Source organism: Somniosus microcephalus, chromosome 7 (genome assembly GCF_052327205.1).
Source record: "Somniosus microcephalus isolate GS21.2 chromosome 7, FLI_Smic_1.0, whole genome shotgun sequence".
In the NCBI taxonomy this organism is placed as follows: Eukaryota; Metazoa; Chordata; class Chondrichthyes; order Squaliformes; family Somniosidae; genus Somniosus; species Somniosus microcephalus.
Window position 1 is genome coordinate 253,932,388 of NC_140993.1, and position 23,329 is coordinate 253,955,716.

The 23,329-nt window shown below is 46.6% G+C and overlaps 1 protein-coding gene across 1 annotated transcript in view; it reads right to left on the reverse strand.

The window, feature by feature from the left end:
* LOC147115243 (voltage-gated potassium channel regulatory subunit KCNG2-like) overlaps positions 1 to 23,329 on the reverse strand; it is a 97,689-nt gene that overhangs the window by 32,308 nt on the left and 42,052 nt on the right. Inside the window, exon 2 of the mRNA XM_085993624.1 lies at positions 2,856 to 3,676. Within this exon, the coding sequence (XP_085849750.1) occupies positions 2,856 to 3,599 (744 nt within the window). The 5' untranslated portion in view covers positions 3,600 to 3,676. The remainder of the gene's footprint in view (positions 1 to 2,855; positions 3,677 to 23,329) is intronic.

Consider the following 23,329-nt stretch of genomic DNA (forward strand, 5'->3'; position numbering starts at 1 on the left):
ATCACTGACCATTTCCATAGGTGTGCCTCACGTTATGAACAAGTGTGTACCTTTTCCTGCCCATTAGCTAGATAAATGTAGGAAGACACAGAGGGCAACCAGAGAACCCTCGTCATCGTATTCAAATCCCTCCATGGCCTTGCCCCTCCCTAACCTCCTGCAGCCCCACAACCCTCCAAGATCTTTGCGCTTCACCAGTTCTGGCCTCTTGCGCATTCCCAATTTTCTTCACCCCACCATTGGCTGCGGTGCCTTCAGCTGCCTGGGCCCCAAGCTCTGGAATTCCCTCCCTAAACCTCTCTACCTCTCTCTGCTCCTTTAAGACGCTCCTTAAAACCTACCTGTCGCCTGTCCAAGTATCCCCTTATGTGGCTCGGTGTCAATTGTTGTCTGATTACACTCCTGTGCATTGCCTTGGGATGTTTTACTACGTTAAAGGCGCTATATAGATGCAAGTTGTTTTTGTTGTCATTGCACCCTGATTTACTGGAATATATTTCTGCTTTGTGATCTCCCTGAATTCGGTAAGTGGAAGAATATAGACTCTACCAAACCACAGCTCGGACTATGAATCAACAGAAAAATCTATTGAATATTAAATAGATAAATGAAAAGTACTCAACACAATTAGTGCGCTTACATAATTAAAAACATTACTTTCTCAAAATGTCAAAACACTTCTCTTGCACAAATCCTCAACATAAAATTGACTGTAGAAACATGTTATGTGGCGATATGTTGCCATGGACCCTTCTCATTAGTTCCAGACTCCTCCTTGCCTCAGACTGATTACTGAGTTAAGCTCACGCAGCTAAATGTAAACATACAACTTGTATCTCTTACTATTGATCTGGGTCTACAAAGATTCACAGCCCCAACCCTCTCACGGACCTGACTCAAGTCTTCAACAGAGATACAGCTGTCAATTAAATCTATTACTTTAAAAAGACTCCCAGGGTGTCAATCACCTAGGGGGTTTGAATTGAATGGGATAGTTTAAGCCATTGATCAGTTTCTAAACACTTGTGAGACACTTCCCCATCCAAGGACAATGGCAGCAGCCAACTTTTCCAGTTCTGATGAAAGGTCATCGACCTTTAACATTTTCCTCAACCGAGGATTCCCGTCTACCGTGGTTGACATGATCTGTTCCATTTCCCCCACTTCTGCTCTCACCCCTTCCCCTCCCTCCCAGAACCACGATAGGGTTCCCCTTGTCCTCACCTTCCATCCCACCAGCCTTCACATTCAACGGATCATCCTCCGCCATTTCTGCCACCTCCAGCGTGATCCCACCACCAAACACATCGTCCCCTCCCTTCCCCTTTCAGCATTCTGAAAGGACCGCTCCCTCTGTGACAACCTGGTCCACTCCTCAATCACCCCCAACACCCCTTCCCCTTCCCATGGCACCTTCCTGTGCAAGCACAGGAGATGCAACACCTGCCCTTTTACCTCCTCCCTTACCACCATCCAGGGCCCCAAACACTCCTCAGGTGATACAGCGATTTACTTGTACTTCTTGCAATTTAGTATACTGTATTCGCTGCTCACGATGCTGTCTCCTCTACATTGGGGAGACCAAATGGAGATTGGGTGACTGCTTTGCGGAACACCTCCGTTCAGTCCGTAAGGGGGACCCCGAGTTTCCGGTCGCCTGTGACTTTAATTCTCCGCTCCACTCCCACTCTGACCTCTCCGTCCTCGGCCTCCTACACTGTTCCAGCGAAGCTCAACGTAAGCTCGAGGAACAGCTCCTCATCTTTCGATTAGGAACTTTACAGCCTTCTGGACTCAACATCGAGTTCAACAATTTCAGACCATAACCTCGGCCCCTATTTTTTCACATGGTAGGCTGTTGATGATTCTGACATTCCCATTTACACCTCTTCTAGAGTCATCTTTTGTTTCTTAACTTGTCCCATTACCATCTCCTTTTGCTTTGTACAATCATACCTTTTGTCATTTAATCTCTCCTGCCTTCCAACCTCTCTCAGATCTTCCCTTTTGTTCTTTCCTCCCCTCCCACCTCTCCCTGCCCCTACACTTGCTTAAAATCTGTTACATCTTTAACTTTTTCCAGTTCTGATGAAACGTCATCGACCTGAAGCGTTAACTCTGTTTCTCTTTCCACAGATGCTGCCTGAACTGCTGAGTATTTCCAGCATTTTCTGTTTTTACTATGCATATTAAGGCCTTGTCTCCAGGTATATCAGTCTGGGATTTATATTCACTGGTTCTGGGAAACAGTTAACAGTAACTGATTATTAACCCTGTGGGTGCTGTGACCAGTAAGAAAGAAACAACTACTTGCATTTATATAGCGCCTTTAACGTAGTAAAATGTCCCAAGGTGTTTTACTGAAGCATTATCAAACAAAATTGGACCACGTAAGGAGATGCAAGGACAGGTGACCAAAAGCTTGGTCAAAGAGATAGGTTTTAAGGCGTATCTTAAAGGTGGAGAGAGAGGTAGAGAGGCAGAGAGATTTAGGGAGGGAATTCCAGTGTTTAAAGAAAGAAAGACTTACATTTATATAGCGCCTTTCACAACTTTAGGACGTCCCAAAGCGCTTTACAGCCAATTAATTACTTTATGAGGTGTAATCACTGTTGTAATGTAGGAAAGCTTCGGACCAAGGCAGCTGAAGACATGGTGGAGTGATGAAAATCAATGAATAATCCACCGTAGACAAAGATGCTTAATTTTGTTACAAAAGAAAAATGAAAGAATTGCACTTTTACATGTAGAATTATTTGCAATATTTATAAAACAGCAAGCAACCTAAAATAGTCATGTTTACTGCACCAACAAAGCAGTCTGAAGCTGAAGTTTAACAGTAAAAGGAGACTTACCCGCTCCTCTTCCTCTCTCAGATCAGGCATGGTGCTGATACAGAGACTTACAGTGGTGATCGTCACAAATATAACAGAAAGGCAAGCAAAGATCTTTCCTGGTATCCCTGAATCGGGATTTTCCACCATGTCCCTGAGATTCTTCATGCAATGACTCTGGCGAGCCGTGTCATCAAAGGCACCCTGTGATTCTTCGGTAAGTAGCACTTCGTAATCTCTCTTGATTTCTTCTAGATCCTCTACTTTCTGATTCAGTTTCCGGCGACAACACCACTCCAGACTTTCATCCTCAATACCCCAGTAAACCAGCTCTTCCTGAAAGGAGAGAGCACACATTTCTCTGAGGAGCCTCAGTTTCCCAGCCGTCAGGAAAGTCATAATAGTTCTGAAGGCACAAGGATTGCGGTCAAAGAAAAATTCATTGCGATTTACATCATAATCATCACAGATGTCCATGATTTCATCATAATTGCTGCATGCTTTAAGTTTGCCTAGACGTGTTAATGGGATCTGGTCAAGTGTAGTCCATGGAATCCTATACTTAATGCCTCCAACATTAATGATCACATACCGAGATCTGTCGTTGAGTTGGGTGACGCAGTAGACCTCCTCATCTGGTTGAAGCAGTTTGGCTTTTTTGTAATAAATTCCCTTCTTGGTGCAGGTCTCCATATTCTCCAAGGTGTGAGTGAAGGCGTTGGTGTTGTGCTCCCGCTCAGATCTTCCCTCAGCTAGCAAAGCCATCGTTATCTACTGCTTTGCAGAACTAGTCAGTCACTCTACCTCATGGAAAATGATCCAATTAAATAAGATTGTTGCATCTGTAATGAGAAAATTTTGAGCTTAAAACATAATAATCAGTCAAAAACATAGACATAGCTAAAATTTTGAAGCTGTATCTGTCACATGGGACACTGTGGCATGGCCAGGTGGCATTAATGTATTCTCTCTTTCCTAATTCTCTCTTTTCCCCTTTTTTTTGTCTTTGTCTTTTCAAAACTCACCTGATTGTCGGTATGGGAAGGATATCTTATTGCTTTCTCTTCATGGACAGTGAAGGACAACAGTAGAATGCTATGGAGGTAGGACTATCCCCACGTTCATAGTGAAAACCCTTTGATCGGTAGGAAAATTGGAAACATCAACTACGCTTTAGAAAATAAAAAACTGAAATGGGGTAGAAGAGCAAAGGGATCTAGGGATACAGGTGAACAAATCATTAAAAGCCGCATTGCAGGTTAAAAATGCTACCAAAGCACTGGGATTTATTTCTAGGGGTACAGAATTCAAAAGTAGTGAAGTTATGTTAAACTTGTATAGGACTCCTGGTTAAAGTACTGTGCACAGTTCTAGACTCCATACTAAAGAAAGGACATAGAAGCACTGGAGAAAGTGCAAACAAGTTTTACCAGGATGGTACCAGAACTGAGAGATTAGAGCTATTGGGATAGATTGAACAGGTTGGGGCTTTTTTCTTTAGAAAAGAGAAGACCGATAGAGGTCTTTAAAATTATTAATGGGTTGGACAGGGTAGATGTGGAGAGAATGTTTCCATTTGTGGGAGAATCCAAAACTAGGGGCCATAACTACAAGATAGTTACCAATAAATACAATAGGGAAATAAGGAGAAATTTCTTTACTCGGAGAGTGGTTAGAATGTGGAACTCGCTACCACAGGAAGTGGTTGAGGCAAACAGCTTAGATGCTTTTAAGAGGAAACTAGACGAGTACATGAGAGAAAAGGGACTAGAAAGATATGCTGAAAGGCTGAGATGAGGGAGATAGAATGGGAGGAGACTCGGGTAGAGTATAAACCAGCACAGACCAGGTGTGCCGAATGGCCTGTTCCTGTGCTGTATATTCTATGTAATGATGCAAGCTTTTGGTAAGCAAACTGAGTCTCCTATGAACCAAGCTGCACCCTTATGCATGCTATGCATGGGTAGCATGCCACTGTGTTAACTATTACCCTTTTTATCGTAGTATATTGCACTCCGGTCTACTCTGAAAGGCCACCATTATCACACATTAGCAAGCATTTATATTCAGGCTCAGAGTAAGTGTCATTTTTATTTACAGTTAAGATAATTACACAAAGGCAAAACAATAGAGTAAGTTAGTGATGATTCAAATACTTAGATAAATTAAAGATAAAATTATTCCACAAACGTTCAAAATATCTTCTTAATGAATATACTTGTTACACGGTCCAATGCTCTGAGAGACTTTTGGAGAAAACAGCCTTTCGTAGACTTCTCAATGTGTTGTTTATACGTGGGTGGTGTAATATTCCTGAGTTTCAATTCAAGAAACAAAGTTGAAAACTCAATTTGAATAATGAACTAAAGATACTGAACTAAGTATATATCCTCCAAATAAAGACCCATCCATCAATGAAGCTCAAATATTCCATAGTGCATCCTGTGTGTAGAATCACTTAATGAGCAGCAGTGCACACTTTGTCCAGGCTTACATCCCTATTAATGATTTGAACAAATATAACTAGATTAGCATCCTGGATCATCTACAGACCAAAGAATCTATCTGTGTTTCCATGGGCACCATCTTGCAATAAGGAAAGGCAAGTTCCATCTTAACTCCACTTCTAAAATACATTTATTCTGTGTATCTAAAATCATATCAAGATATATCCATTGTCCTGTCTGACACAGAATTAAATCTGCTTTCATCACAACCTCTATAAAAACTATAGGCCTAGAAATTAGATATGGCCGAGTATTTTTTAAATGGCGAGAGATTAGGAAATGTTGGTGTTCAGAGGGACCAGGCTGTCCTTGTACACGAATCACTGAAAGTTAACCTGCAGGTACAGCAAGCAATTAGAAAAGCAAATGGTATGTTGGCCTTTATTACAAGAGGATTTGAGTATTTGAGTATAAGAGTAAAGGGCCTAGAAATTGGGTATAGCCCCGCTTGAGGCGTTAGAACTGGCGCTGCGCAAAATTTATAGCCAGACGAAACTTATCGCCGCCTGGCGCGATATTGGGTTGCATCGCCCCCAAAGGGGATTGAGGCGCGAATTCAGACGTTGCACGGGCCTCCTAAGGCGCAAAACTTCCGGCACTACCCAATATCGGCGCGGATGGGCGCAGCACAGGTGATCTCAATTACCGATAACCACGAGACTTCCAGGCGCCGGCCGGCTCTTAAAGGGGTGGGTCAGTCAGCCTCAGCTTCCACACTCATCGCCCTGTAGGCCTCAGAATCGGCGCTCGCCCTTCTCTGGCGCAAAAAACTTGGTCAAGATGGAGAAGGTGAGACAGAGAGCAGAGCGCTTCAGCACTGAGGCTCTGGAGCAGTTGGTGTCCGCAGTGGAGCGCCGTCGAGATGTTCTCTATCCTGACAATGGCAGGAGGCCGAATCAAAAGGAGTACTGCCGAGCTTGGAGGGATGTTTGTCAGATGGTCAACTCCAGCAGCATGGCGACCAGGAGCCCTGTTCAGTGCAGGAAGAAATTCAACGACCTCACTCGGGTCGTTAGGGTGAGTGTTGTTTATGCAAACTTCTGATTCCCTCCATCTGCACCTGACTTCATGGCTACAGGGTGCGCGGTGCCCCAATGGCCATCTGTCAGCAAGTACCCATGGCCCTTTCTGGGCACACACATGCACATTTGACTCAAGGCGTCATGTAAGGGCTCTTGCACCATGGGGGGCATGAGATGATCACTCAGGGCATCATGTAACAGAACTTCCCCTTCTTTCCCCTGGAGTCCAAGCTGGCGACGATCCGCAAGGACCAGCTTCGAACCGGTGGCGGACCTCCACAAGTGGTCACTCACACGGATCTCGAGGAGAGAGTGCACCAGATTCTTGGAGGACGTCTGAGTGGTCCTGTTACCACTGCAGCTGCCGACCCCATTGTCGACAGCGATGGTAAGGTTCTCACCTTTTACAGCTGTCTCCTTCCACTTGGTCCCCCCGCCAGCATGCTTTCTCACTGTGGAGCCATGTCATAGCCTTGCCGCAATCTGGCATGCCTTGCCGCCAACCTGTCCTTTTGCTAAAGCCACTCTTCCACCTCCCTGCTTTCAGATGCTGCATCACCAACTCGGGATCCACGCCCTGAAGCTGCCAGTGCCAGTGCCTCCGGAGGCGAGGATCAGGAGGAAGCCAGACCATCCGTTCCAGCCGCAGGGGAGCCAACACATCTGCAGACTGGGGATAGTAGCTCCCTGGAGGGGAGGGGGGGTGCGCTCTGATGAGGAGCCAGTTGCCGGAACAAGCGGCCTGCAGCTACGCGAGGGGGGTAGGCAAGTTCGGGCGCCGGCTCCCCGGAGGGCAAGGCAGGGAGCGATGACTGCTGCACAGAGTGCAGAGGAGGTGCGTAGTCTGGCTGAAATGAGCACCCAGGCCCGGCTCAGGCACACTGAGCTTATGGCTGCAGTGGGGAGGATGCCTCAGTCGATAGAAACACTGGCAAAGAGTGTGCTGGACTTTGGGGCAGCAATGGAGAGGACTGTCCAGGGCTTCGAGGCCGCTATGGAAAGGACTGTTCAGAGCTTTGGACAATCCCTGGAAAGGTCTGTCCAGGGCTTGTCCGAGGCAGTGGAACGGACTGCTCCGGCCTTGTCCGAAGCAATGGAAAGAACTGTCCAGGGCTTCTCCGAAGTACTGGCACCTGCCACACAGGTCCTTACTGCTGCCACGCAGTCACTTGCTGGCCTCGTCAACACCCAGATTGAGGCAACGCGAACTCTCACTGCTGCCACCCTATCTGCATCAGCTAGGATCACCCCGGGCCCTTCCAGTACCACACGAGGCCAGGAATCAGTGAAGCAGTCGATTGTGACGGATGAGCCGAGCCGGTCCCCTCAGAGAGCCCGTGTGTCGCCCGACCATGGTGCAGGTGTCCTCTCTCGGCAGGTGACCATTGCTCATGCCACCGCTGCTATGTCTGCAGTGCAGCTGCCACCACCTGCAGTGCAGACTGCTTCCAGCCATGGCCAGATCAAGCAGCCAGCCTCCGCACCCTCCAAACCCAGAGGTCATCCAGGCCGTCCCTCAGGGGCTTCTGCGCTTCCAGACAGTCAGCAGGCGTCCCCCAGCCTATAGAATACACCTAGTAGTGTAATGGCACCTCTATTGTTTCTTAACTCTAACCAGATAGATTCTGTCCTTGACCCCTCAGGACATCCTCCCTCTCCAGCACTGTAACATTCTCTTTAATCAATACTGCCACCCCACCTCCTTTCTTTTCTTCCCTATCTTTCCTGAACACCTTATATCCAAGAATATTTAGTACCCAATCCTGCCCTTTTTTGAGCCAGGTCTCCGTTATCGCCACATCATCATATTCCCATGTGGCTATTTGTGCCTGCAGCTCACCAACCTTATATATTATGCTTTGTGCATTTACATACGTACACTGTAACCCTATCTTAGACATTCTTGTATTTTCTCTTTGTATGACCCCCACCTAATACCATACTATATCTTACTCTAATATCTCCCACTCTTTCGTGCACCATGTTTCTAATGCTACATCCTAGTGCCCACCCCCCTGCCAAATTAGTTTAAACCCTCCCCGACAGCACTAGTAAACCCCCCCCCCCCCCCACCACAAGGATATTGGTCCCGGCTCTGTTGAGGTGCAACCCGTCTGGTCTGTACAGGTCCCACCTCCCCCAGAACTGGTCCCAATGTCCCAGGAATCTAAAGCACTCCCTCCTGCACCATCTCTCCAGCCACGCATTCATCTGCTCTATCCTCCTATTTCTATACTCAGTTGCGCGTGGCACGGGAGTAATCCGGAGATTACTACCTCTGCTCCGAGAGGAGAAAATGTAATCCCTTCTCCTGCTGTAGAGTGCCTCAGTGACCTCCCTGATGCAGTGCTGGATGACGAACTGTGAGATGTTAGCTATGTCTCCTCAGAGTGGAAAGGTCCGCTGGTGGAGAAATTGAGAGCCACAGTGACCTTGACTGCCACTGGGAAAGCCATGATCGCCCTGCTCTCAGGCTGCAGGTCTGGTTGCTGGAGATGGCGGAGTTCTGTGACCACTTCCTTGGTGAAGCATAGCCTCCTAATACACTGCTCCTTGCTTAAATGGATATAAGAGAAGTGCTCTCTGAAAACCCTAAGGCCTCCTGTTGAGAGCCCTCCTGACCCTCCTCTTCCTCCCTCTGTGCGCATCTTCTCATCTTCTTCGCTGCCTCCGCTCCCTCTTCCTAAGATACTCGAGGTCAAGGCGGTCCGCCAGTAGAGCCTCCATGACTGTGAGCAAGTGTTGAGAGCAGAAGCCTTTAAATAATAATGAAGGTGTCCTCCACTTGCAACAACACTCCCTGTTACCTTAGAACCTTGAAACAAGTTAATAAAGCTGATGCAGTTGGAGAAAGTTGTACAGAACCAGTCAAACTGCAGAAACATGTCAGGTGCAAGTTGTTGCTGATGATCACTTGAAATACCACTGCTGGAGCCTCCTTCCTGCTGGTCAACGCTTTCTCAGCTGGTCGCACTTACGGCATGTCGGTAAGTGGAGCGGCGAAGTCGATACTTGCAGATTGGGCGTCAAGTAAGCGTTGCACACTCACTGACGTCACGATCTGCATAATCTACGTACCCTAGCGAGCAGGGACATCGGCAATGCTGACGGCCATCCAAAAATGGCGGCCATCATGGGGCCCGCTGGCAGCAGGCGGAAGAGCGGTGGCCACCATTTTTTTGCCCGAATCTGGCGGTAATGGATTTCTAGGCCATAGACTCTCCTGTTTAAACAAAGGGCTTTTACTGGTACAAGGAATCCTGGGATATTGAAGCTTCATAGCAGTCTATTGCTTCCTCTTGATTTCTAACCAAAGAAAGCAAGAAGAATGCTAGGAATTACCAATATAGCCAAGCCACTACTCGTAAACGCATGTAACTACAACCTTCAGGTGGAAGATCAGAGGTCAATTTCCCATGGCAGGAGCGTCAGTGAGACTGAAATAGGCAAATATAAGAAAAAAGTAATATACAATCAAGTGCTTGATAAACCATGTGTTGGTACACTGGACCACAAAGGAATTGAAGAAAGGTATTTCTAAAATAATGGAAACTTCAAAAAAGGGCACTTTTGGAGCACTGAGAACTACAGAAGAACACTATCATCATGCTAATAAAAGAATCAGAAACAGTTTAAAAGTGGGGAAGAATGTTAATGCCATGGAGTGTTACAGACTGCTCTCTGTATGATCAGTTCCAGTGGGTCATCGGAACAGGTACTGAATGAAGACAATATTTTCACCAGAGGATGGAGGTGAAGAAAAAAGAAATTGGGAAACCTATCTCACATTGTTCTTGAACATATCCCATAGTCCCATTGCCAGAGGCTTCAGAATTATATTGTTTGCGAATCCTATAGATTGCAGAATTCTGATGCAGATGGACCATTGGAAGAAATTAATTTATGAATGGAAAAGAATATGTCAATGAACTTTGTGTTAAAAACAGGACAAAACACAGCTGTGAACCCTTCCTTCTCTCATGATAAAATAGCCCACTGAAATTCACTGTCTCGGCTCATGTCAAGAACGACTGTTTCAGCAAGTTATCAAAAGCTGGCCAGCACCGATAGAACTGTACTCCAGCATGACGCAAGGGAGGAAAGGAGTAAAACTGGAAAAGAACATGACATGCAGTTTTCTCAGTCACAACTAAGCAATAAACAAACCCTCCTCAAAATGACCAAAGTCACAAATGACATCCTCTGTGGCAGTGACCATGGTACATTATCCATCCTCGTCCTCTTTGATCGCTTTGCTGCTTTTGACACGGTCGACCACACCATCCTCCTCCAACACCTCTCCTCCTTTGTACAGCTCAGTGGGACTATCCTCATTTGGTTCTACTCTTGTCGATCCGATTGTATCTTCAGGTCCCCAAATGCCTCAAATTTAAAATTCTCATTGTCATGTTTAAATCCCTTTATGGTCTCACCCCCTCCCTATCACTGTAACCTCCTACAGCCCTGCAATCCGCCTGAACTCTGTTCTTCTGACTCTGGCCTTTTGTGTATCTCTCCCCCACCACACTTCCCTTCACCCCACCATTGGTAGTGGTGCCTTCAGCTGCCTACGCCCACTCTCTCCCTAAACCCCTTGGCCTCTCCACCTCCCTCTCCTTCTTTAACATTCTCCTTAATACATTTTGGACATCCTGGAGAGATGCATGTTGGACATCTTGGGGAGTTAAGAGTTAACAGTCGAACTTCTTTGTATCTTGGATTAACAGGCTTCCAGGCTTTCTGATATAAACAGGATGGGGGAGAAATTGGGTGCCTTTGCGCCTCCCGTTCACACCCCCGGGAGCGCCAACAGGGTGCAAATGGCTTTGCCACCGGGTGTGGTGCTGACATCGACTCCCGCCATATTCAGCGGGAATTTTGCAGTGGCGCTACAGCATTGCGCCCCGATCTCCTTCGCCCGGAGATCGTGACATCATTGCCATGTGCATCGCCCCGATAGCGCCCCGGACCCGAAATTGACTTCCGTCCCCTGCAGCTGCACCGGTCGAAAACACTGACAGCTGCAGGAGGCGTGCATCGGGTGGCCGGCTGCTTTGAGGGCAATGATTAAAGGCGAGGTGGCCGAGGTAAGTAAAAAAAAATCTTACTTTTCTTGTTCCAGTTTTTTTCACGGGTTCCTGCCCACGATCGATCACTCTGCTTGAGTGCTGGGCTGATCGCGTGGGATCACGACTGCCTCGGTGATCCAGGTAGGTACTTTTTATATTGCAGAGCCTGCAGCGATGGCCCTTCCTTTTAAGGGAGGGAAGGAGCCTTTGAACGCGGCAGTGCTGCACGGCCCAGTGTGCAGCACTGCTGAAGTCTCCGCCCCGCCTGCTGCCGATTGCGCTCCAAGAAGGAAATGGAGCTTGATTTAGCGCTCCACTTTCTTCCTGGAGCGCAAAACCAATTTTTTTTAAAGTTTAGAAACATTAGCGCCTGGCGCTAATTTTCTCAACTTTTAAAAGTTAGCGCCCCAAACGGGGCTATAATGAATTTCTCCCCCCGCGCCCCCCCCCCGATAACTTTGAAGTGTCGTAAAAGGAATGCACTGCTTGTTTTCTGAGATGTAAAGTGCTTGCATAAGGGAATAAGTGTTAGTAATGACGTCACCCAAGAGTGGTTTAGTTTTAGGGTAATAAACAGGTTAGTGGGGATCCATTAGATACAGATAGCAGTTGGTAACGCTTTTACTTCAAAGATGCTAGCAAATGTTAAATCAGGAAGTCTCGTGTGGGGGGAATCGTTCTGGGGTAAACAATCACTAACTGTTTACATGGATAGTCTGTTTTCAAAGGATTTGGGAAATAGATACATCATACAGGCTTATCTATGACATTTTCCTTTAATGTAGTTAACGTAAGAAAACTAATAGGCACTTGGTCTAAGTGTTAAACAAAGCTTTAATCAACTGTTTTACAACATGGAGGTCTAGTTGTGTCCTTCACTAGTTCCTGTTAAGAATGTCCTGCGCAAGCTGGGCCCGTGCCCGAGTATTTATACTCTCCCTGGACAGCGCCACCCGCAGGCCACTCAGTATTATTTCATAAGTCTTTCTTTCACGAATGACTGATTCATGTCAGTAGTCAAAATATGGTGTATAAAGGATCATGGTCTTCAACAGTATCTCAGAGTGTGCTCGAAAGAGACAGGAAAAGGTCACTCTCCCTATACAGCTGATCACCTTTACTGCGCATTAATAAAGTCTGTTCCGTATACTCCATTACGAAGTCTCGTGTTTACTCGAGACATGTTGTTGTGAACCAGAGGAGAAAGGAGGTGCCGTGAACCCGTCCAACGAATACGCAGACAGTGAGTATGAATTAATATCAGTAGTGGGTATAACTAGCTCCTGGGAATCGCGATCTAGGGAATAGGATGGAATGAGACCAAATAATCGGTTTCTCGACCAAGTTGGTCCCTTTGAAAATTTCTGACTGGATTAAAAGTAAGGGGGGGCCCTTACAGTTTTTCCAAGGACATTTTAAATGGGTGCTGGGAGGAGATCGAGCAGGCACTGGAGAATATTTGTCTGCAGAGGCAAAAGACAGTAGGCAGAAAATGTTCCTGTTTCAGCAGAAACTAAATGGAAGGAGACAGAGAACATACCTATTGCAAGGGCTTTGTCTGGGTATGGGCGCCCTGTGGAGGAAGCATGCTCAGACAAAGGCTGAAAATAGGGTCTTGAAGGCAGAAATAAAGAAGCTTAAAGAGGAGTTTGATGCAGTCAGGGTCCATGCTGTGCAAGCTACTAATTCCTTCCTGGCTAGTCACGATGCGGTGGTGCAAATGCCGATGAGAGAGAAGAATTGGAAGATAATGGGCTCAAATTTCCAAGCCCCATGGAGGCGGGTTTGGAGGCGGGAGTGCTGGGAAAATTGCAGAATCGGGGGGCACGAACCCTTCCTGCCCCCAACCCGCCTCCGTGCCAATGTCCCAGGAGGCGGGTACCCGACCTGTGCTGGGAGCCGCCTCCCCGAGGCGGGAAGGAGATTAGTGCCAATTAACTGCCTGTTAACAGGCAGTTTTTTGCCTAATCCCTATTTTTAGCCCTGAAGTGTGGGCTTCCCGACGACTCTGAACCATGCCAAGTTAGCGAGGCGGGCCGTGGGTCTGAAGGGGTTGGAGGGATTGAGATGTCCGTTGTGCAGGTGAGTGATGGGTGCATGTGTGCAGAGGTAAGTATGTGAGGTAAGTGTAAAGGCCTAGAAATTCACTTGGGCGCGGGCAGCTCGCTCGCGCCCAAAAGTTAGCGCTGGGCGGGGAGGCATTAGCGCACGCCATATATTCGTCTTCTGCACCCCAATTCAGAAGCGGGCGCTATACCAGGGTGTGCCCGCCTCCGTTTGGGGCGCTGCAACTGAATATCGGCGCGCTAGTTGCCGCAGCGCCACCCGATGCGGTGCGGCAGGCTGCGGTACTGCAGGCCTCCTCCTTCTCTTAAGGGGGAGGTGCCTGCAACGGCCGGAGCCCCGATCGCGAGTGCCGGCAAAAGAGCCCGGCACAACGGAGAAGTGCCGGGCTCCACGGAAACCAGCCGGCAATGCCGCGGGGGGGGTGGAGGAGGCCGGGGAAGGAGGTGCGGGCAGGCGGCCGCCGAAAAAGCGGCCGGCCGCACCTTCAGCTTTAAAGCGCCCCACTATGGCAGCAGGACGGCCCCGTTTTCTGTTCGCTGTTTGCGCCCGCTTCGGAGGAGGCGGGCGCAAATAAATATGGGGATCGGCGCGGTTTCAGGGCGTTACGGGCCACCGCGCACACCGATGACGTCATCGGTCCCGGCGCAGCGCTAACGGCTACCGCCGCCAATACCGCTGCACTCAATTTCCGCGCTACCACCCCGCCGGCGCTAAAGACCTCTTTAGGCGCTAAGTGGGCGCAAGGCCCACTGAATTTCTAGGCCAAAGTGTTTTAATAAGTTTTACTTACCTTTACTTTCTCCTGCAGGCTTCCTCCCTTCAGTTCTCGGGAATCCCTCAGTTCACCGGCACAGAAAGCAGAATGGCCGCTGAAATGTCAAAATCTGCAGCATTCTGTTTTCTGGTCTGGAGAGATCTCTAACTGAGTCTGAGTAGAAGGACTCAAGTTAGAAGACAGATTGTCAGTGTTTGACAGCTTCACAGAGCTGTCAAACACTGATTTTTCATCTGTCAAAAGCTCTTGACAGATGAAATGTCAATCACTGACGTCACCAGTAACCAGGTGTCCCTTATTTGGCCTGCTGAGCCCGCTGGGTGGGCTTAACAAGATCAATCAAGGGAAAATAGTGTGGGTTGGTCACAAGTCGATGGAGGCGGGACTACAACCCAAAAAGTGGGAGTCCCGTCTCCATCACATCCCCATTGACAAAATCCAGCCCAATGTGCGCAGCTTAGAAATTGAGGTGGACAGACTGTTACATTGTTATAGTATCACATTGTTAAATGGAACTACTTTGGTATGGAACTACTTTGGTATGGTGTAGTTATATCGCTATGTGGCACACTGTGCACGGGCAGTGCACAGTGCAGCGTCGGACATCTTGTATCACTCCGCACCATGCGGCAGCACTGTAACAAAGCAAGAAATACAGCTAAGTAAAAGCACTAACTAAAATGAACTAAAAGTGTCTGTAATATATATAATACAAGAATACGAGGAGACACAACATGGTGGCAGCGGTATAAGTGAGTACAAAATTGTGCTATACGAACTACGAATAAGACGAAAAGTGATTTTATGAGCTGATTGTGAGTGCCGGTGTCTGCGGCGATTGAAAGTGAATCGTACGGGAAACTAAAATGACGGCAGCCGCTGCACTGACTGTGCAAATGCAACCCCTCATGAACTGGGAAGCCGACGATATAGTAGAAGCATTCCGCAAGTTCAAACAGAAATGTGAGCTTACATTCAAAAGCTTCCTGAAGGGCACTACCAACGAGGAAAAGGTTAGTTACATTCTGTTGTGGACAGGAGATAAAGGTCTAGATTTGTATAATAGCTGGAGTTTGACTGAAGAGGAAAAGAAAAACCCTGCGACAATTTTTGACAAATTCAGCAACCATCTAGAGCCTAAATCCAATCACCGTATACACAGATACAAATTCCAGAGTCTAAGACAGGAACCCGGTGAAACAGCAGACAATTTCCTGACAAGGCTGAGAACTGAAGCCAGCAAGTGTAAATTTAAGGAAATGGAGGAAAGGTTTGTGGACCAGCTAATATGGGGGTCAGCGCATGTAGAGGTACAAAAAGCCCTGATAGGAAAAGAAAAGCTCGGAATAACAGAGGCTATAGATACTGCGAGAGCTCATGAAGCCATGAAGCAGCAAATGAAAACGTTGATTTCTCAAACGGCTGACATGCGGACGGCTTCTGAGACAGACAACAGAGTGGATGCAGTGAGAGAAAAGTACAACACACAAAGACATGCACATGACAACGGGGGAAACATGTGCAGAAATTGTGGAAGACCGCACGATTACACAGACAAGAGGAAATGTCCAGCATATGGAACAAGCTGCAATGCATGTGGCAAACTAAACCACTGGGAAAAGAGGTGTAGAACGAAGAAAGAAGGAACATACATCAAAAACAAAGGCGGACAGCAGAACCAGAGAAAGAAACACAATATCCATGCCATGGATGAGCAGGATGATGATGATGATCACGACAATGCACTAAACATCGAAACCATAAAGATACAGCTTCACGAGATGTCCAGAGCGGAAAATACTCTGAGGAGAGAATTGCACACCATCATCCAAATCAAAAAAAAAAGGTCAAAGGTCAGCCCACAACCATCAACTTAAAGTTGAAGCTGGACACAGGGGCTCAGAGCAACATTCTCCCATTGAGACTGTACCAGCAGATCTTTCCCGAAAACCTGAGAGAAGATGGCTACCCGAAAAATGGTTGTTTAAAGGCAAGTAATGTCACGCTGACAGCATACAGGGGGAGTGAGATTAAACAACTCGGAATAACCTTTATCAAAGGGACACATAAAAGAAAGAACATCAGCTGCATGTTCTATGCCACCGACACTGAGGGGCCAGCGATCCTGGGATTAAACAGCTGCGAGAAGTTGAGATTGATCTCAGTGCATCACGAGCTGACGGAAACGCCACTGAAGATAGACAGCAACAACCCACTGGAGAACCGCCCACAAATCAAGAGTAAAAAAGACTTGATAGACATGTATCCGGAATGTTTCGATGATACAGTGGGATGTTTCGGAGATTTCCAATACCACATCACCATCGATTCAGAGGTAAAGCCCGTTATTCATGCTCCACGAAAAGTACCCATCGAGCTGAAGACAAAGCTTGAAAGAGAGCTAAAGGAGATGGAAGAAAAGGGAGTGATCGTAAAGGTCACTGAACCCACAGACTGGGTAAACTCAATTGTGGTACGAGAAAAGCCAAACGGGCGTCTCAGAATATGTTTGGACCTCAAAGATCTAAACCAGGCGATAAAGAGGGACCACTATCCCACCCCAACGCTAGAGGAGATTACGCCATCACTGGCAGGAGCCAATATTTTCTCAAAACTAGATGCCAGAAATGGATATTGGAACGTGAAGTTGGATGAGGAATCAACACACTGATAACATTCAACACACCATTTGGGCGTTACAAATTCCTGCGGCTACCATTCGGGCTAAAGGTCAGTCAAGATATCTTTCAACAGAAAATAGACGAGACATACAGAGGCTGTGAAGGAGCTATAGGAATAGCTGATGATATTCAGATCTACGGAGCAGATGAAAGAGACCATGACATGCACCTACATGAGGCCATGGAGAGTACCAGGAAGGCTGGCATCAAGCTAAATGCAGATAAGTGCATAGTTAAAGTCAAGGAATGCCAATTCTTTGGTATGATTTATACACCAGAGGGAGTCAAGCCAAATCCAGAGAAGATTGCAGCGATTGCTGAAATGAAACCACCCAAAGACAAGAAAGAGCTGAGGAGTTACCTTGGCTTGGTCCAATACATGAGTTCTTTCATCACACACATGTCGGAACATACAACAAATCTCAGAGAGCTATTGAAAGAAGACGCCGAATACCAGTGGTCTGAATCACACGAAAGGAATTTCAAACAACTTAAAGAACTGTTGTGCAAAGAAACAAGTCTGTCATATTATGACAGAAGAAAACCAGTCACTCTGCAAGTAGACGCTTCTACCAGAGGACTAGGGGCAGCTCTGGTGCAGGAAGGAAAGCCGATAGCTTTCGCATCAAAGGCCTTAACGTCAGCCGAGACGAGATATGCCAACATAGAAAGAGAACTATTAGCAGTAGTGTACAGATGCGAGAAATTCCATACATACCTATATGGCAGGCGATTTACAATAGAGAGTGACCATCGTCCACTAGAACAGATCTATAAGAAGAATCTGTGCAAAGCGTCTGCAAGACTGCAAAGACTACTTCTAAGGATCCAAAGCTATGACTTCACGCTTAAATATAAGCCAGGAAACGAAATGGTGCTAGCAGATGCGTTGTCTCGATTGTCACCATATGAGAAACACGAGGTGGAGGGCCTAACAGTAAAAATCCACCACCTAGTGAATGTTACCCCTACAAAGCTCAGTCAAATCATGGATGAGACTAGTAAAGATGAGGAGTTGCAGCTATTCACACAACAAGTAATACAGGGGTGGCCGGAGAGAATCCAGCAGGTACAGGCGACAATTCGTCAATACTGGACGATTAAAGACGATATTGCAGTAGAAGACGGTATTCTCCTTGCTGGATCGAGGATCATCGTGCCAAAGACGATGCAGACACAACTTCTCCATCTCATACATGAAGGCCACATGGGAATGGAGAAATGCAAGCTGAGAGCCAGATCAGCTGTATACTGGATAGGCATGTACAAAAATATCGAACAGATGGTCTCTGCATGTGGTATATGCCAGAAATACAGAAATGCACAACAGAAAGAGGAGATGATACCTAGTGAAATACCGTCAAGACCATGGCACACTGTTGGGGCAGATCTCTTCATGTGCAATCAAGAATGGTATCTCATAGTGGCAGATTACTATTCCAAGTTTCCTTTTGTGAGAAGGATGAAAGACTTGACAGCCACAACTACCACCAGGATTGCAAAGAGCTTGTTTGCTGAACAAGGAATCCGGAAAAGGTAATCTGTGACAATGGAACCCAGTTCACATCGAGTGAATTCAGAGCTCTGGCAGAAAAGTATGGGTTCAAAATAGTAACCTCATCCCCACATTTCCCAAGGGGACACGGGTTCATCGAAAGACAGATCCAGACTGTCAAGAGAACTCTCATCAAAAGTAGTGAGATGGGGGAAGACCAAGACCTTGCCCTCCTATCACTCAGATCAACACCACTGAAAGCAGACATGAAATCACCTGCGGAATTGCTGAATGGGAGGAAGTTTAAGACTACACTACCAGCAAAAATACATCCTCCCCAGGACCAGGAGGACTTCAGACAAAAGCTGGCAGAAGCACAAATCGTAGGAAGCAAACATTACGATAAACATGCAAAGACGCTACCAGAATTGCTGAATGGACAATCAGTGCATGTGCAAGACCCGGTGTTGAAAACCTGGAATCCAGCCAAGGTCATTGGAAAAGCTGATACTCCAAGATCCTACTTCGTAGAGACTGAACCTGGTAACCAATACAGACAGAACAGACTCCACATCAGACCTTCACCCGAACTGGATAAGCAGCAGACAACATCAGCAACATTGACAACACCAGCTACCACAAGCAGTACAACACCAGAAACAAGCGCTACAAATCAAACAACCACGAGCATGCACACTCCAACTCCAAAGGCGACAGCAACAACAACGACGAGAGCGGAACACACCAAAACACCGCAGAGAGGAATGGTCACTACCAAATCCACAAGATGGAGGGACAACATCCAACCACCTGAGCGATATCGTGAATAAAAAAAAAACTTACGATTCTTTGTAGTTGATAATAGTTTAGATATAATATTTGTTAATTTAAATTGTTAAATTTCATGTCTTAGCTTTTTGAGAAAGAGGGATGTTACATTGTTATAGTATCACATCATTAAATGGAACTACTTTGGTATGGTGTAGTTATATCGCTATGTGGCACATTGTGCACGGGCAGTGCACAGTGCAGCGTCGGACATCTTGTATCACTCCGCACCATGTGGCAGCACTGTAACAAAGCAAGAAATACAGCTAAGTAAAAGCACTAACTAAAATGAACTAAAAGTGTCTGTAATATATATAGTACAAGAACACAAGGAGACACAACACAGACTACAGTTAGAAAAGTCGCTGTAGAAAGTGTGCCTGCAGAAACTGGAACAGAAGCAGAAACAAAAAGACAGTGGCCTTGGGCTAATGAAAGAACAGTCTGAGGTGTTGCTCATTAATTCGGTGAAGCAAGCCGTGGATGAGAAACTGGTGCAGAAACAGAGATGAAAGCAATGGGAGAAGCTTGCTAAGAAGCCCTTAAAGTTTCTGTAGGGATGGGCTGTCTCGGAACTGGGATGAGATGTTCAGTGTAAAGCTAAAATGTGGGAGTTGTAAGCATGGTCTAAAGGGATGTGAAATGGAAGTTGGAATGTTGAAAATGTTGAGAGAGGCAGATATAGCAGTTCCAAAGCATGAACTGAGAAAAAGATTGGGACTCTCGACTGAATCTTCAGCATTCCAGGGCTCACCATTCACTACAACTCACTAAGTCACTTCCAAAGGTGCACACAAATCTGTCCAAGAATGCAAAGTGCTGAAAGTAAAGGTTTCAATGTTTGACAGCACATTCACAGAAACTTCACATGAACATTGGCTAAAACACACAAGTGCCTACCATTGTGTGTTGTTAGTTGGTATGATTGGACGAGGATGAGGGTGAGTGTGAGGGGTGGCTAGTGAGATGGGGAAATGCCAAGAGAGGACCATAAAGAAGAATACCCTCAGTCAACTAGTCCTGGGACTCAGTGAAGTAACTACTAACACTACTAACAATAACCAGCCCCAGGACAGTGACAGCGTAACACAAAGAATTCGACCCAACACAGTCGTCACTAAGCAAAAGGAAAAATATCTGTCATATTGGGCAGAAACAACAAAAACCCAAAGCAAACTCAATTGCTACTTGGCCCTAAACAGACAATACAACATGGCTGATTACCTGACCATGGTAAAGGATAGCAAACTGAGAAAAACCTTGACAATGTACAGACTTAGTGAACATAGCCTGGCGATCGAAAAAGGTAGACACAGGCAGACCCGGCTACCAAGAGAGGACAGGATATGCTCTCACTGCAGTCAGGGAGTGGTGGAGACAGAGATGCACTTCCTCACAGCTTGTAGAAAATATCAGGGCATAAGGGAGAATTTCTACCCAAAATTCACAAAAATATGCCCGGAATTCAGAAATTTGAATGACGACCAAAAACTCCCATACCTACTAGGGGAAGAGAGAAATTGTGTAACCTTAGCGGCACACTATGTTACAGCTTGCCATAAACAGAGGGACAACCACTAAATATAAGAAAAGAGTATATACAAATTATATGAATGTATATTTATACACTCAGGGATATATCTGTTTATACACTGTATGGATAGATCTGTATTTTTGTGTACAACCATGAATGTTTTTCGATGCTTTGGCCACATAAGATGTACCTTGTCATGCCAATAAAGCGATTTGAATTGAATTGAATTGAAGTGATAATGTAGATAGAGAGGGATGGGTGGAGGTGCAAGGTAAGTTGGTGTGAGTAAAGATGTGCAGAAGTAGGGTAGGGAAGGCAGAGTGATGGGGATGTGATGAGTGGCACAGCAGGATGAGGTTGAGTGTGGCTTGGCAATAACGTTTCGTGATCTACTGAAATCATTGAAAGGTTTGCGCCACTGCAGCCTGGTCCTCCCGACCACATCCCTGCTTGTGCTCTCCTGTGCAATGTGCAACCAGGCTACATTGATCTCCTGGGGAGGTCTCTTCCGCCCATGGGAAGGGATAAGCATATGGATGGAGTTATGGGAGAGCCTGGGTGCAGCTGTGCACCTCTGTGCAGCGCTTGTCAGTGTTTGCAGCACCTCAATACTGTAGAACACTGACAGCAGAACTGTCAAAATCAATTTGGCCATGGTCCCTTTAAGGAAGCCCGCTGATGACGCGTCATCAAATGATGTCATCAGACCCACTTCCTTTTAATTGGCTGGGAACCTCGCAGGGCGGGCTTAACAAGCCTTATTAATGCAAAATCACTTGGAGAGTGCGGGCTGAGACCGCGACACTGACCCCGGCCGGTGAAATCGCAGCCCCAGTCACCCTTTTCTCTATGTCATTACATCCCTCCCATATACCAGAGGAAAGTGTTAAGAATTGTTCAGGTGGTAACAGGCTTGGGTGAGGACACAGACTGTGAGTTTAAGATTTTGAATCAGTACCGAATGGGATTCAATCGAAAACTTCAGAAATTGAAAATTGGTTTAGGTGAAAAGGATAAATAGCTTTTGATAGAATAAAGAAGGGAAGCTCATGTCTCTTTTCTACTGATTTACAGGGGTTTTTTTGTTTTCAGTATGAATGTTAATGCCTTTTTAAAAAGCATGTGTGAATGTCACTGTGGCTGTGGCTCCTTCCTCTTTTTCAAGCTGGAATGTGTGTTGAGTCTAAATGAAATTGGAGTTATTGAGGTTAATTTACCTATTAAATTGTGAAAACCAGACTTTTATTGTGGCCACAGTGAAATTCTGGTTGGTGTAAATTGTGTGAAAGCCTCTAGTTCCGGACATGAGTCATTCACATCAATAATTGGCATTTTTGAATTTCAGACCAATTTCACTTGAGGTGACTGTTTATTCATATTAGTGATACTGGAATGTGTGACCAGGGGACAAAAAGGGGGAATGCTATTGCTGTGTGTATGATAACGATCTGGGATTGTTTCACAGAATGTTTATAGTTGTAAAAGTAACAGTTTGTTTTTTATATATATTAAGGCCTAGAAATTGGGTTTTGGCTTAGCCAGGGCTTTAGCGCCGGAAATTAGTGCCGGCGCTAAGTCCCCTGCGCGCGCCAAAAATTCAGTGGCGCCGCGCCCAAACGGCTGCCGGCGCTACTGAAGGGTCTTAGCGCCTGGAAAAGGGCGCTAACTGCCGTTTCGCGCCACAATTCCGGCGCTGCGGCCCCGATGCGGTGCGGCAGGCTGGGGAAGTGCAGGCCTCCTCCTTCCGTGAAGGAGGAGCTGCCTGCACCCGGCCGCGGCCCACGCAAATCTGCTTAAAAATGAGCCCGGCACCTCGGACAAGTGCCGGGCTTGCATCTGTTCCGGCGGGGGGGGGGGGGGGGGAAGAGAAGTCCGGGGAGGGAGCTGCGGGCAGGCGGCCGGCGGGAAAGCGGCCAGCCGCCGCGGGGCCTTTAATGCGCCGGCGCTAACTGCAGTAAGGCACCTCTGACAAAACGCTGGTTGCGGCTGCCACGGGCGAGGCGGCCGCAACTCAATTTCGGAGTTCGGGCGGGTTACCACGGCAACCGGGACGCTGCGCACACCGATGACGTCATCGGTGCCGGCGCAGCGCTACCGGAGCAACGCCGATTTAGGGCCCCAGGGAATTTCACTACTGGCCATAACTCCGGCGCAAGGCCCTCTAGCGCCTCAAATGAGGCGCTAAGGCTACTGAATTTTCAGCCGTAAGTGTTTTAATTTATTTGAAAGCTGCGAGAAGCTGTGTGACACAAGCTGACATTGGTTGATGATGTCTGGGTTTGTCTTCTTTTGAAATGCAAAAAAAAGTTAACTTTTCACAAACAGCTGTGAACTCTGTTTTAATTCACTAAGCAACAACTTTTGCATTACTGAATGTAAACATTTTGGACATTATTACATTTTAAGTTTTTTAATTTGAGTGGATGTTTCCCCACAGTGACAGAAGGGAATCAGGAGCCCCAATGGATTTTCTGTTTTTTCTTTTAAGCAAAGGCCCATATGAGTGTTGATGGTGCA